Here is a 16,031-nt window from a genome sequence, read left to right on the forward strand (position 1 = left end):
TGGCTGAAGATGAGTGCCTCTACTCTAGAGTACGAACAGATAAGAAGCCTCCTTAAGGCACATGCCTGCCTGAAGGCTCCCAAAAAATGGATCGGGGGGGCCCACCAAAAACTGGGACACCAAACGGGTCAAGGTTGACTCCAAAAGCACAACCTTCCTATAAAGATGACATTCTAGAAATGTCCAAATGCATAAATGTGCAGAAGTTATTAATATTTTGCATGTTTTAAACTGTATATATATGTGTGTTTGGGTTAGCTAGAGTAACACTGGAGCAGCCTATTTCAGAGATCCTCACTCAGCGTTGCCATGGAGACCAAGGCAAGCTGGCAGAAGGAGAAGTGGGAGGAGCCAAGTGGAGAGAGTTTTGAAAACAGACAGTTTGAGAGTCAGTTGGGAGTTGATTTTGTATCTGAGAGGAGTAAAAGAGAGGAAGTGAAGAGTAGAGTGGGAGAGTGAAGTGTGAAGCAAAGAATTGTGGCTTTGGGAAGCCTGAATAGCTACTGGAGGTTTCTCAGTCTAAGGAGGCTGAAAGGAGAAACATAGCCAGTTTTCTTTAGTCAAGGGAAAGGCTAAAGGATAAGCTTGTTAATTTATTTGATCAAGGAAAGATCAAATAGGGAAGATATTCCTGTATTATTTATTTATTTATTTATTTACTGCACTTATAGACCGCCGTTCTCAGCCCTAGGGCGACTCACGGCGGTGTACAACATGTAAAAACAGGTACAATTTATAGCATAAGCAACATCACAACAACATTAAACAACATCACTATCAATAATACAATTACACTAAATCATTCGCGACGTCTCATTGTTGAATCACAATCCAAATCTCGTTATCCATGTTCCATTCCAATCGTCATTGCCAGTTATTGCAGCACTTACTCAAACGCCTTCTCAAACAACCACGTCTTTAGTCTCTTGCGGAATGACATAAGGGAGGGCGCCAGTCTGATGTCCACAGGGAGGGTGTTCCACAGCCGGGGGGCCACCACCGAGAAGGCCCTATCCCTCGTCCCCGCCAGGCGTGCCTGTGAGGCAGGCGGGATCGAGAGAAGGGCCTCCCCGGATGATCTCAAAGTCCTCGTGGGCTCATAGGCCGAGATGCGGTCAGACAGGTATTTTGGGCCGGAACCGTCTAGGGCTTTGTAGGCCAACACCAGCACCTTGAATTGGGCCCGGTAGCAAATCGGCAGCCAGTGGAGCTGGTACAACAAGGGCGTCGTATGCTCCCTGCGTCCCGCTCCTGTTAATAACATGGCTGCCGCGCGCTGGACTAGTTGGAGCTTCTGGGCCGTCTTCAAGGGCAGCCCCACATAGAGAGCGTTGCAGTAGTCAAGGCGGGATGTGACCAGAGCGTGTACTACCGTGGCCAAGTCAGACTTCCCGAGGTATGGGCGCAGCTGGCGCACGAGCCTGAGCTGTGCAAATGCTCCCCTGGTCACCGCTGAGACCTGGGGATCCAGGCTCAACGATGAATCCAGGATCACACCCAAGCTGCGAACCTGCGCCTTCAAGGGAAGTGCGACCCCATCCAGCACAGGCTGTAACCCTATACCCTGTTCGGCCTTGCGACTGACCAGGAGTACCTCTGTCTTGTCTGTACTGAAACATTGTTTAGTAACAAGAGCTTCTCCTCAGTAAGATACTGTGTAAACTGGAAGAGTGAAATGTTTAACTAACCAAGTATTATTCAAAGTTCTATAAAATAAGTTACAATCTTGCAACCACACGCTTTGTACTCAATAAACCAGTTATCTTTTGTTGAAGACAGTCTCATCTCCATCCATTCTGCATCTGTATTGCCATATCTCACAGTAATACCTCATACCTCACGTTGGTGGCAGTGACCATAGATTACATATAAAAATTGGCCTCCACTATACCAGTTGGTGGCAGAATTCAGAGAAATAAACAATAATCCCCCCCTACTCTCCTGTCACACGACAGCACGTGTGCTTTCTCTCCACTCTGATCACCTCCTCGCAAAATGTAATACTAACCTGGTCTATGATGGAAAGGTTGGACGACTCTTCCAATTTCCTTTGCAGAATCGGATTTGGATGGACAGCATTTCTTTTGACGTAAGGAATGTTGCCAGACAGCAGGTACGATAAACAGATCCCTGAGGGACCGTTACCTAAATGAAAGAAACCACAGAGATGGATCAGACTGGGAACATCTGCTAAATGAAAGCAGTTTGGGCATCGGTGCCAGTTCTCAGTCTGCTGTTTTGCTCATCGAGCCGGGATGCAGTTGTTCATGCAAGACTCGGAACAGATGTCCCGTTGGAGCTTCTCTTGTTTGCCAAGAGCAAACACATGCTTTAAAAAGGTATTCGCAATGCCTCTATTAACAGTGGGGGAATCTCAGTTCGAACCTCAGCTTCCAGAAATCCCAGCTAGCATGAGAAATGAGAAGAAGGCCCACTTATTACATAAGCTTATTGAACGTCGTCGCAGTTGTATCTGAAGAGCTTGGAGTAGCATTAAATCGACCTAGAACATGATTCTATGGTCAACCTTCAGAAAGTCCACCAGACGTTGTTTGTGAAAATCTAAGGCTGCTTTAGCATCAATCTTGAGCATATTACAAACCTGGAGAATATAAGGAGCTCATATTACATTATTATTATTATTATTATTATTATTAATCTATATAAATAAAAATGTAATGTTCATTTGTGGGATTAACATAACTCAAAAACCACTGGATGAATTGACACCAAACTTGGACAACATACACCTAACAACCCAATGTATGTCTTTCACTAAAAAAAATGATGTTGTCATTTGGGAGTTGTAGTTGCTGGGATTTATAGTTCACCTACAATCAAAGAGCATTCTGAACTCCACCAATGATGGAATTGAACCAGAATGGCAAAAAGGACTCCCATGACCAATAGAAAACACTAGAAGGGTTTGGTGGACATTGAGTTTGGGAGTTGTAGTTCACCTACATCCAGAGATCACTGTGGACTCAAACAATGATGAATCTGGACCAAACTTGGCACAAATATTCCATATGCCCAAATACGAACATGGAGTTTGGGGAAAATAGACCTTGACATTTGGGAGTTGTAGTTACTGGGATTTATAGTTCACCTAAGAGCATTCTGAATCCCACCAACGACAGAATTGGGCCAAACATCCCACACAGAATCCCCATGACCAACAGAAAATACTTAAGGCCATCCAGTCCAACTCCCTTCATCAGGGCAAGAAAACGTAATCAAAGCGCTCCTGACAAAGAGCCATCCAGTCATAGATATAGACAGATATATATGATTCACACACAGAGAGATATAGTATCATGGATTTGAAAAGTACCCCATAAAGAAGGACAATGATATGTTGCATGCTCCAGGGTAGGAAAACCAGACAATCTCCACATCAACACTGACAAAGAAAGAGCAAGAAATACTGTTTACCCACAAGCATAAAGAAATTACATATATTAGAAACCAAAACTTTATCATTTTATTTTCCAGATCACCAGACTAAGCCACAGCAACGTGTGGCAGGGGACGGCTAGTATAATATATTATATTATATTTATTATATTTTATTATAATTATGATTTTAACAGTGACCATCTCTCTTGAAGGAGGAAGTGAGATACTTCCAGAGCAGAAGATTTACATTGCGTGCCGACAATAAATAAATAGGGGGAAGTGAACCAGGGCAGCTTTGTGAGAACTACTATAATGTCGTGCACACACCTTGGCTTTTCTTCCTCCAACTCTCCATACAAAAGAAGGTTTAGGAAACCACAGGGTCAGCCTTTGGGTTGGGCAGCTGTTTTGGGCATACAGTCCTCCCCTGGCCCAATAAATATTGAACAGCTAAAGGTGCGTCATGTAAAAAAGCCGGTCAAGATGACACAGCAACTGAAACAAGCCTAAGTCTCCGGGCATCGCTTGGCACAAGTCACCCTGATGTCAGGCAATTTCTTCTGGGGCTATTTTTACGTTGACCCAATATGAATCCAAAAGAAGAGGCAGCTTAGGGTATATCTCTCCCAAGGGCCTGGGGTAGGTGAAATTATACATTGGGGGATTTCCAAATCTTCATGCACTCTTTCTGCTCTGGAAATAAGGCAGTTCGTCTCATGCATTTCCATGCAAAATGATCGCAAGTGCTGAACCTGACTCAGCACATAGAAGATGGCTTTGAAAGGCAGCAGATCACAGGAGCTGTCTTCATAGACCTGTCAGCAGCTTATGATACCGTGAACCACCGCCTCCTCCTGAGAAAAATGTATAATATCACAAAGGACTACCACCTCACCCGCCTCATAGGAAACCTGCTACAAAACAGGAGCTTTTTTGTTGTGTTCCAGGGTCAGAGAAGCAGATGGCGGAAACAGAAGAACGGCCTGCCTCAGAGGAGCGTGCTTGCTCCATCCATGTTCAACATCTACACAAATGACCAGCCACTGCCAGAAGGGACAGAGAGTTTCATCTATGCTGATGATCGTGCCATCACCGCTCAAGCAGGGAGCTTTGAGATGGTTGAACAGAAGCTCTCCAAAGCTCTAGGTGCTCTTACTGCCTACTACAGGGAAAACCAGCTGATCCCTAATCCATCCAAAACACAGACATGTGCTTTTCATCTCAAGAACAGAGAAGCATCCCAAGCTCTGAGGATCACCTGGGAAGGAATCCCACTGGAACATTGTAGCACACCCAAATACATGGGAGTCACTCTGGACCGTGCTCTGACCTACAAGAAGCACTGCCTGAACATCAAGCAAAAAGTGGGTGCTAGAAACAATATTATACGAAAGCTGACTGGCACAACCTGGGGATCACAACCAGATACAGTGAAGACATCCGCCCTTGCGCTGTGCTACTCTGCTGCTGAGTATGCATGCCCAGTGTGGAACACATCTCACCATGCTAAAACAGTGGATGTGGCTCTTAATGAGACATGCCGCATTATCTCGGGGTGTCTGCGCCCTACACCACTGGAGAAATTACACTGCTTAGCCGGTATTGCACCACCTGACATCAGCTGGGAAGTAGCAGCCAATAGTGAAAGGACCAAGGCAGAGACATCTGCAGCTCATCCTCTGTTTGGGTATCAGCCAGCACGTCAACAACTTAAATCTAGAAATAGTTTTCTAAGATCTACAGAGACACTCGCTGGAACACCTCAGCAAGCAAGAGTCCAAAAGTGGCAGGCTCAAACCCAGAACCTCAATCCATGGCTGATACCAAATGAGAGACTCCCCCCTGGGCACACAGAGGACTGGGCAACTTGGAAGGCACTGAACAGACTGCGCTCTGGCACCACGAGATGCAGAGCCAACCTTCAGAAATGGGGCTACAAAGTGGAATCCTCGATATGCGAGTGTGGAGAGGAGCAAACCACTGACCACCTGCTGCAATGCAACCTGAGCCCAGCCACATGCACAATGGAGGACCTTCTTACAGCAACACCAGAAGCACTCCAAGTGGCCAGATACTAGTCAAAGGACATTTAACCAACTACCAAACTCACAAATGTTGTATTTTGTCTGTTTGTTTGCTTTGTTCTGTTAGAAATGTAATATAATTGACTGGTTAACCTGACACGACAAATAAATAATTCAAAATAATTCCCAGAAACACCCCTCCCAAGAGCACAAGCTATAGTCATAGTTAGGACTGATGGAACGCGTAGTCCAACACTAGAAGGCCACACTTTCTCCACCTATTTTGTAAATAATATAGGTAGGCTACTCTTCTCCGCATACTTTGATTTTTAAATGGGGAGAGCTAGCTAATATGGAACCCACCACTCCTTCGGATAACTCCTGGTTGACATGGTCCCCATCTACACTGCCATAAAATGCAGTTTAAAACTCATATAGTGCATTGTGGAAGGCTTTCATAGCCGGAATCACTGGGTAGCTGTGAGTTTTTTGGGCTGTGTGGCCATGTTCCAGCAACATTCTCTCCTGATGTTTCACCTGCATTTGTGGCGAATGGCATCTTCAGAAGTTCTGTTGGAAATGAGGCAAGTGGAATGTATGTGTGTGTGTGTCTATCTATCATCTGTCTGTCTATCTTCCTACCTACCTACCTATCTTACATCCTATCTACCTATCTTCCTTCCTGGCTATCTTCCTACCTATCTTCCTTCCTACCTTCCTACCTAACGACCTACCTATCTTCCTACCTACTTACCTACCTATCTTCCTTCCTACTTATCTACCTATCTACCTACCTATCTTCTTACCTACCTTACTGGAATGGATTATGACTATGAAATTGACTATGACCCCAGGTTTTTGACGAAGCGGATTTTTAGTGTATGTTATGTAGTAGTAGTTTGGTATGTGTTGTCTTGATTTGCTGTACACTGTCTTTTCCATGTTGTTGTTCACCGCCACGAGTCGCCCTAGGGCTGAGAGTGGCGGTCAATAAGTGCAAATAATAATAATAATAATAATAATAATAATACCTACCTACTTATCTTCCTTCCTACCTATTTACCTTCCTACTTACCTACCTATCTTCCTTCCTACTTACCTAACTTCCTTCCTACCTATTTTCCTTTCTACCTATCTTCCTTCCTTCCTTCCTTCCTTCCTTCCTTCCTACCTACCTACCTACCTACCTATCTTCCTTCCTACATATCTACCTATCTTCCTTCCTACCTATTTACCTTCCTACTTACCTACCTATCTTCCTTCCTACTTACCTATCTTCCTTCCTACCTATTTACCTTCCTACTTACCTACCTATCTTCCTTCCTACTTACCTATCTTCCTTTCTACCTATCTTCCTTCCTTCCTACCTACCTATCTTCCTTCCTACTTATCTATCTTCCTTCCTACTTACCTATCTTCCTTCCTACCTATCTTCCTTCCTTCCTACCTACCTATCTTCCTTCCTACTTATCTATCTTCCTTCCTACTTACCTATCTTCCTTTCTACCTATCTTCCTTCCTTCCTACCTACCTTTCTACCTACCTATCTTCTTACCTACCTACCTACCTACCTTCCGACATATCTACCTATATTCCTTCCTACCTATTTACCTTCCTACTTACCTATCTTCCTTCCTACCTACCTACCTACCTACCTTCCTACCTATCTCCCTCCCTCCCTCCCTACCTACCTACCTACCTACTACTTTCCTTCTTAGCTACTACCTTCCTTCCTTCCTTCCTACCTACCTACCTACCTACCTACCTATGGAGTATCCAGAGTGGGAGAAAGAACCCTTGACTGTTAAAGCAAGTGTGAATGCTGCAATTAGCAAGCTTGAATAGCATTGAGTAGCCATGAAGTTTGCAAAGTCAATCTTTGCAAAATGTGGGCAGACTTTATCGTAGTAAGAAGACCCAGAAGTATCTGCATATAAGTAGCCTGGCTGTTGTTGCCTAGAGGCATCCTCTGTTTGGGAGGTGTTAACTGGCACTCGATGGCATGCTGTCTGAAGTTTTCATGTTTTTGAATGGTGTTCCTTATTTACTCTCTCGATTCTTTTTTTAAAAAATATTGGTAATCAGATTTTGCTCATCTTCATGGTTTCCTCCCATTTTGTTGAAATGGTCCACATGCTTGTGGATTTCAATGGCTTCTCTGTGTCGTCTGACATGATGGTTGTCAGAGAGGTCCAGAATTTCTGTGTTCTCAAATAATATTCTGTGTCAAGATTGGTTCGTTAGGTGCTCTGCTATAACTAACTTCTCTGGTTGAATTAGTCCGCAGTGCCTTTCGTGTTCAGAATTAAGACAGTAAATAGTGAACACCACTCAGAAACAGAACTACAGACAGCAAATAATCAAGGGACAGTTAACAACTCCCAAACAGAGGATGCCTCCAGGCAACAGAGGCCAGGCCACCTCTATGTAGATACCCTCATTGATTGACATTGCAGCTTCATGACTATTCAAGCTTGCTAATTGCAACATTCACACTTGCTTTAACAGACAAGGGTTCTTTCTTCCACCCTGGACATTCCACAGAAGGAAGTGAGTCTATTCACTCCACTTGCCTCACTCCCAACAGACTTCAGAAGATGCCAGCCACAGACGCAGGCAAAGCATCAGAAGAGAATGCTGCTGGAACACAGCCATACAGTCTGAAAAACCCACAGCAACCCATTATTATTATTATTTTGTTATATAATGTATCAAAATATATCATATAATAATATATAACAAAATTAATAATACTATCAATATTAATATTAAGGAGCCCCCGGTGGCACAGTGGGTTCAACCCCTGTGCCGGCAGGACTGAAGACCGACAGGTCACAGGTTCGAATCTGGGGAGAGGCGGATGAGCTCCCTCTATCAGCTCCAGCTCCTCATGCGGGGACATGAGAGAAGCCTCCCGCAAGAATGATAAAAACATCAAATCATCCGGGCATCCTCTGGGCAACGTCCTTGCAGACGGCCAATTCTCTCACACCAGAAGTGACTTGCAGTTTCTCAAGTCGCTCCTGACATGACAAAAAATATTAAGACTATTAGTAATATTAGTAATTTCAATATTATTAAAAATAAGCAGAGGATGCCTCCAGGCAACAGAAGCCAGGCCACCTTTATGCAGATACCCTCACTAATTGACTTTGCCACTTCATGGCTACTCAGTGCTTGCCAATTGCAACATTTATATTTGTGTCAAACAGACAAGGGTTCTTTCTCAATTGCCAACAGAACATCTGAAGATGCCATTAGCCACACATGCAGGCGAAACGTCAGGAGAAAAATGCTATTGGAACATGGCCATACGGCCCGAAAAACGCACAGCAACCACATATAACGCAGTTTAAGTGCACCGAACTGCATTATATATGTCTCTACACTAAACATATAATGCAGTTTCAAACTGCATTATATAATAGTGTTGATGGGGTTGTGATCAGGATTTGTTTCCAGCACATTAAAGCTTAATAGCTTTCCAGGAATATATTAAATTGTGGTGGTTTCCAAGATAATATGTGTGCGTTCTCAGCGATTAAGCGAAGCTTCACTTCTGCTCAGTCTGATAGACTTTGTAGTAAGCTCTCTCATTTGATAGACTGTCCAATGAGGTCTGTCATAGTTGGTGGGCCAAAAAACCCCCACTGAATGATTGCTTGCATGTTGTCGGAAGATACGCTTTCCGAGTACAAGTTATGCAAGCCTCCCTGAACAGCTAGATGACCACAGATAAGAAAGATAGACGTGCTTCTAAAGCTGCCAGAAGGTGAAAAGGGAAACCAAGGAAGAGGAGGAAAAGCAAGTCGGGCAATTGTTCCTGGAATTAAGAAGCAATTGATAGACATCCTTGGATTACATTCCCATTTCCTCTCTCTGCAAAGTGCAAGTAGTCTTTGAAGCTTAGTTTGGAGAGTTGGGAAGAAAAATATGCACTGAATAGAGTTGGCCTTCCATATCGATGGATTTTGCCATATGATATAAGGGTGACCATTGATTTAATTGCATGCAAATGAATGCAAAGTCAATAATAACAACAACAACAATAATAATAATAATAATAATAATAAAAATTGCAAAGTCTCTGGCACAAACCACTAAAAGGTGGTCCCAGTAGTGATCAGCACACTGGGTGCAGTGCCTAAAGACCTTGGCTTGCACTTAAACACAATCGGCACTGACAAAATCACCACCTGTCATCTGCAGAAGGTCACCTTACTTGCCATATGATATAAGGGCGACCATTGATTTAATTGCAAAGTCAATAATAATAATAATAATAATGCAAAGACTCTGGCACAAGCCAGTCAAGGTGGTCCCAGTGGTGATCGGCACACTGGGTGCAGTGCCTAAAGACCTTGGCTTGCACTTAAATACAATCGGCACTGACAAAATCACCACCTGTCAGTTGCAGAAGGTCACCTTACTTGCCATATGATATAAGGGTGACCATTGATTTAATTGCAAAATCAGTAATAATAATAATAATAATAATGCAAAGACTCTGGCACAAGCCAGTCAAGGTGGTCCCAGTTTGTGATCGGCACACTAGGTACAGTACCTAAAGACCTTGGCCTGCACTTAAACACAATCGGCACTGACAAAATTACCATCTGCCAGCTGCAGAAGGCCACCTTACTGGGATCTGCATGTTTTGGGTGGTGCAGCAGGTTAAACCACAGAGCTGCTGAACTTGTTGACCGAAAGGTCTCCGTTTCAAATCCGGGAAGTGGCATGAGCTTCCACTGTCAACCCCAGCTTCTGTCAGCCTAACAGTTCGAAAACATGCAAATGTGAGTAGATCAATAGGTACCGCCCTAGTGGGAAGGTAGTGGCGCTCCATGCAGTCATGCCGGCCACATGACCTTGGAGGTGTCTACGGACAATGCCGGCTCTTTGGCTTAGCAATGGAAATGAGCACCAACCCTCAGAGTCGGACACGACTGAACTTAATGTCAAGGGAAAATCTTTACTTTACCTATAAATTTAATAATAATACTATTAATTTAATAATAATAATAATACTAATATTATTATTAAATTAGTGTCTAGATCTAGGGAAGTAATGCTACCCTTCTATTCCGCTTTGGTTAGACCACACCTGGAATATTGTGTCCAATTCTGGGCACCACAATTCAAGAGAGATATTGACAAGCTGGAATGTGTCCAGAGGAGGGCGACTAAAATGATCAAGGGTCTGGAGAACAAGCCCTATGAGGAGCGGCTTAAGGAGCTGGGAATATTTAGCCTGAAGAAGAGAAGGCTGAGAGGAGATATGATAGCCATGTATAAATATGTGAGAGGAAGCCACAGGGAGGAGGGAGCAAGCTTGTTTTCTGCTTCCTTGGAGACTAGGATGCGGAACAATGGCTTCAAACTACAAGAAAGGAGATTCCATCTGAACACGAGGAAGAACTTCCTGACTGTGAGAGCCATTCAGCAGTGGAACTCTCTGCCCCGGAGTGTGGTGGAGGCTCCTTCTTTGGAAGCTTTTAAGCAGAGGCTGGATGGCCATCTGTTGGGGGTTATTTGAATGCGATGTTCCTGCTTCTTGGCAGAATGGGGTTGGACTGGATGGCCCATGAGGTCTCTTCCAACTCTTTGATTCTATGATTCTATGATAATAATACTAACGACAATGATGACGACGACAACAGCAACTTTTTGCATTTCATCCATGCTCTGATGTGACTGACCCAAGTGTATCTTGGTTTTCATCTATGAGATATTTGGTGCATAGGATCTCCAGTTGGGATCAGGGAAGAATCCTGGCTGAAATCCTAAACAGCTGGTGCCCATTAAAGAGTTTGTTCTGGGCCGACTTCAGACAATTTCCCAAGCAACTAGGATTATTTTTAAACCGCCAGCATCATCCCTTGTTTTCCTAGGAATGCCATGAGGACATTAACTAACCAAAAAAGGACTTTTCTTGAGTTAAAGCGGAGGCCAATCCAAAATAATATCAATAATAATATTAAGCAGGAAAGGCTTTCATGGATCTGTGTGCCAATTTGGGATAATTCTGGTTTCCCACAAACTCCATCCCCGAGAGAGTAGATTCCTGGCAACGCATCCGAGCAAATTCCCGTTATGCATTTGAGACGAATTGCAAACCCCGTTTGTTTGCAATTAAGTCAATTCGTGTTCACCCAAAATGGCACAGAAAGGGAATCCCAGGACGCTTGTGGGTTTATTTACAGAGGTTGGAAGGACAGCAGCGAGAGGCTCTTAGATGCAAGGTGGCTCAGGAAGATAAGGGCTTCTGCGGAGGGTAGATTGCACCCTTTTAGCCATTTTGGGTCTCTTTTGAGTAAGAAAAAGCAGGATACAAATACAATAATTTAAAATTATTATTATTATTATTATTATTATTAACTTGCAGTTTCTGAAGTCGCTCCTAACATGAAAAAAATATATTATTATTATTATTATTATTATTATTATTATATTTTTCCGTGTTAGGAGTGACTTCAGAAACTGCAAGTTATTCATAATAATAATAATAATAATAATAATAACAATAATATATTTTTTCTGTGTCAGGAGCAACTTCAGAAACTGCAAGTTATTATATAATAATAATAATAATAATAATAATAATAATAATATATTTTTCTGTGTCAGGAGCAACTTCAGAAACTGCAAGTTATTATATATATATAAATAATAATAATAATAATAATAATAATAATAATATTTTTTCCATGTCAGGAGCGACTTCAGTAAGATAAGGGCTTCTGCGGAGGGTAGATTGCACCCTTTTAGCCATTTTCGATCTCTTTTGAGAAAGAAAAAGCAGGATACAAATACAATAATTTAAAATTATTATTATTATTATTATTATTATTAATAACTTGCAGTTTCTGAAGTCGCTCCTAACACGGAAAATATAATAATAATAATAATAATAATAATAATAATAATAATAATAATAATAATATTTTTTTCCGTGTCAAGAGTGACTTCAGAAACTGCAAGTTATTATATTATAAAATAATAATAATAATAATAATAATAATAATAATATGATAATAATATTTTTTCCATGTCTGGAGTGACTTCAGAAACTGCAAGTTATTATATTATATAAATATAATAATAATAATAATAATAATATAAATATGATAATAATTTTTTTTCCGTGTCAGGAGTGACTTCAGAAACTTCAAGTTATTATATTTTAAAATAATAATAATAATAATAATAATAATAATAATATTTTTTCCATGTCAGGAGCAACTTCAGAAACTGCAAGTTATTATATATATATAAATAATAATAATAATAATAATAATAATAATAATATTTTTTCCATGTCAGGAGCGACTTCAGTAAGATAAGGGCTTCTGCGGAGGGTAGATTGCACCCTTTTAGCCATTTTCGATCTCTTTTGAGAAAGAAAAAGCAGGATACAAATACAATAATTTAAAATTATTATTATTATTATTATTATTATTAATAACTTGCAGTTTCTGAAGTCGCTCCTAACACGGAAAAATATAATAATAATAATAATAATAATAATAATAATAATAATACTTTTTCCGTGTCAGGAGTGGCTTCAGAAACTGCAAGTTATTATATTATAAAAATATAATAATAATAATATTAATATTTTTTTTTTTCCGTGTCAGGAGTGACTTCAGAAACTGCAAGTTATTATTATATAATAATAATAATAATAATAATATGTTTTTTCCATGTCTGGAGTGACTTCAGAAACTGCAAGTTATTATATAATAATAATAATAATAATAATAATAATAATAATAATATATTTTTTCCATGTCAGGAGCGACTTCAGAAACTGCAAGTTATTATATTATAAAAATATAATAATAATCATAATAATCATAATAATAGTTTTTTTGTCGTGTCAGGAACCACCTGAGAAACTGCAAGTTGCTTCTGGTGTGAATCGGCCGTCTGCAAGGACGTTGCCCAGGGGACGCCCGGATGATCTGATGTTTTTATCATCCTTGTGGGAGGCTTCTCTCATGTCCCCGCATGAGGAGCTGGAGCTGATAGAGGGAGCTCATCCGCCTCTCCCCGGATTCGAACCTGTGACCTGTCGGTCTTCAGTCCTGTCGGCACAGGAGTTTAACCCACTGCGCCACTGGGGGCTCCATAATAATAATAATAATAATAACAATAATAATAATAATTTTTCCGTGTCAGGAGTGACTTCAGAAACTGCAAGTTATTATATTATAAAAATATAATAATAATAATAATAATAACAATAATAATAATAATAACATAAATATAATAATAATAATATTTTTTTCGTGTCAGGAGCGACTTCAGAAACTGCAAGTTATTATATTATAAAAATATAATAATAATAATAATAATAATAATAATATTTTTTTCCGTGTCAAGAGTGACTTCAGAAACTGCAAGTTATTATATTATAAAATAATAATAATAATAATAATAATAATAATATGATAATAATATTTTTTCCATGTCTGGAGTGACTTCAGAAACTGCAAGTTATTATATTATATAAATATAATAATAATAATAATAATAATAATATAAATATGATAATAATTTTTTTTCCGTGTCAGGAGTGACTTCAGAAACTTCAAGTTATTATATTTTAAAATAATAATAATAATAATAATAATAATAATAATAATATTTTTTCCATGTCAGGAGCAACTTCAGAAACTGCAAGTTATTATATTATAAAAATATAATAATGATAATAATAATATAAATAAAATAATAATATTTTTTCTGTGTCAGGAGCGACTTCAGAAACTGCAAGTTGCTTCTGGTGTGAGAGAATTGGCCATATGCAAGGAGCTGGAGCTGACAGAGGGAGCTCGTCCGCACTCTCCCCAGATTCAAACCTGCGACCTGTCGGTCTTCAGTCCTGCCGGCACATTGTGCCACCAGAGGCTCATATTAATATTAATAATGATATATTAATATATTTATATATATATATATATATATATATATATATATATTAATAATAATATATTAATATATTAATATATTTATTAATATATATATTAATATTAATAATAATTTTTTCCGTGTTAGGAGCGACTTCAGAAACTGCAAGTTATTATTATTATTATTAATAATAATAATAATAATAATAATAATATATTGATAATATTAATAATAATATATTGATAATATTAATAATAATACTTTGGCAGGTATTACCTATGATCACGACGGGAAGAGGCTTCGCAGGGCTCTGCTCCAGATGGGCATGCAACATGATCTCTCTCTTCTTCTCCGTCTCTCCCTCCCAACAGAGTGCAAAGACCTCCAAGTCGACCTGCAATGATAAGGCCACGCAAATATTGGTTATCGCCAGAACGTTGTCCTGAGTTGCTTTCCCCTATCTCAAAAACTATTTCTGGACATACTAAAAAACAAATACAGTCACTCTTTCGTGGATTCATCACTCTCGTTTTATATAAGAGAAAAGAGGCAAGATGGGAGCAGGAAGGCAATAATAATAATAATAATAATAATAATAATAATTTATTGCATGCAATGGGACTTGAGCATCCATATTTTAGGGTTCTGGATCCAAACTCCTGCAAATACTCACTGTATCCAGAACTGGAGAAAGTAGCACAACATTGCTACTGGATGCCGTGGATGTAGCGTACCTGGATTTCAGGAAGGCCTTCTTTGACAAGGTCCCCCATGACCTTCTGGCAAGGAAACTAGTCCAATGTGGGCTAGGCAAAACTACGGTGAGGTGGATCTGTAATTGGTTAAGTGGACGAACACAGAGAGTGCTCACTAATGCTTCCTCTTCATCTTGGAAAGAAGTGACAAGTGGAGTGCCGCAGGGTTCCGTCCTGGGCCCGGTCCTGTTCAACATCTTTATTAATGACTTAGATGAAGGGCTAGAAGGCAGGATCATCAAATTTGCAGACGACACCAAATTGGGAGGGATAGCCAATACTCCAGAGGACAGGAGCAGAATTCAAAACGATCTTGACAGATTAGAGAGATGGGCCAACACTAACAAAATGAAGTTCAACAGTGACAAATGCAAGATACTCCACTTTGGCAGAAAAAATGAAATGCAAAGATACAGAATGGGGGACAATGCCTGGCTCGAGAGCAGTACGTGTGAAAAAGATCTTGGAGTCCTCGTGGACAACAAGTTAAACATGAGCCAACAATGTGATGTGGCGGCAAAAAAAGCCAATGGGATTTTGGCCTGCATCAATAGGAGCATAGTGTCTAGATCTAAGGAAGTAATGCTACCCATGCTCTATTCCGCTTTGGTTAGACCACACCTGGAATATTGTGTTCAATTCTGGGCACCACAATTGAAGAGAGATATTGACAAGCTGGAATGTGTCCAGAGGAGGGCGACTAAAATGATCAAGGGTCTGGAGAACAAGCCCTATGAGGAGCGGCTTAGGGAACTGGGCATGTTTAGCCTGAAGAAGAGAAGGCTGAGAGGAGATATGATAGCCATGTATAAATATGTGAGAGGAAGCCACAGGGAGGAGGGAGCAAGCTTGTTTTCTGCTTCCTTGGAGACTAGGACGCGGAACAATGGCTTCAAACTACAAGAGAGGAGATTCCATCTGAACATGAGGAAGAACTTCC

At 40.4% G+C, this 16,031-nt stretch overlaps 1 protein-coding gene across 1 annotated transcript in view; it reads right to left on the reverse strand.

Annotated features, from left to right (window-relative positions):
- The window catches only part of OSGIN1 (oxidative stress induced growth inhibitor 1), a 39,208-nt gene that overhangs the window by 15,597 nt on the left and 7,580 nt on the right, over positions 1–16,031 (reverse strand). The window contains exons 2-3 of the mRNA XM_060788336.2: positions 14,613–14,730; positions 2,009–2,145 (exon numbers count right to left, since the gene is read on the reverse strand). Of these exons, the coding sequence (XP_060644319.2) occupies positions 2,009–2,145; positions 14,613–14,670 (195 nt within the window). The 5' untranslated portion in view covers positions 14,671–14,730. The remainder of the gene's footprint in view (positions 1–2,008; positions 2,146–14,612; positions 14,731–16,031) is intronic.

Source organism: Anolis sagrei, chromosome 8, assembly GCF_037176765.1.
Source record: "Anolis sagrei isolate rAnoSag1 chromosome 8, rAnoSag1.mat, whole genome shotgun sequence".
NCBI classification, from domain to species: domain Eukaryota; kingdom Metazoa; phylum Chordata; class Lepidosauria; order Squamata; family Dactyloidae; genus Anolis; species Anolis sagrei.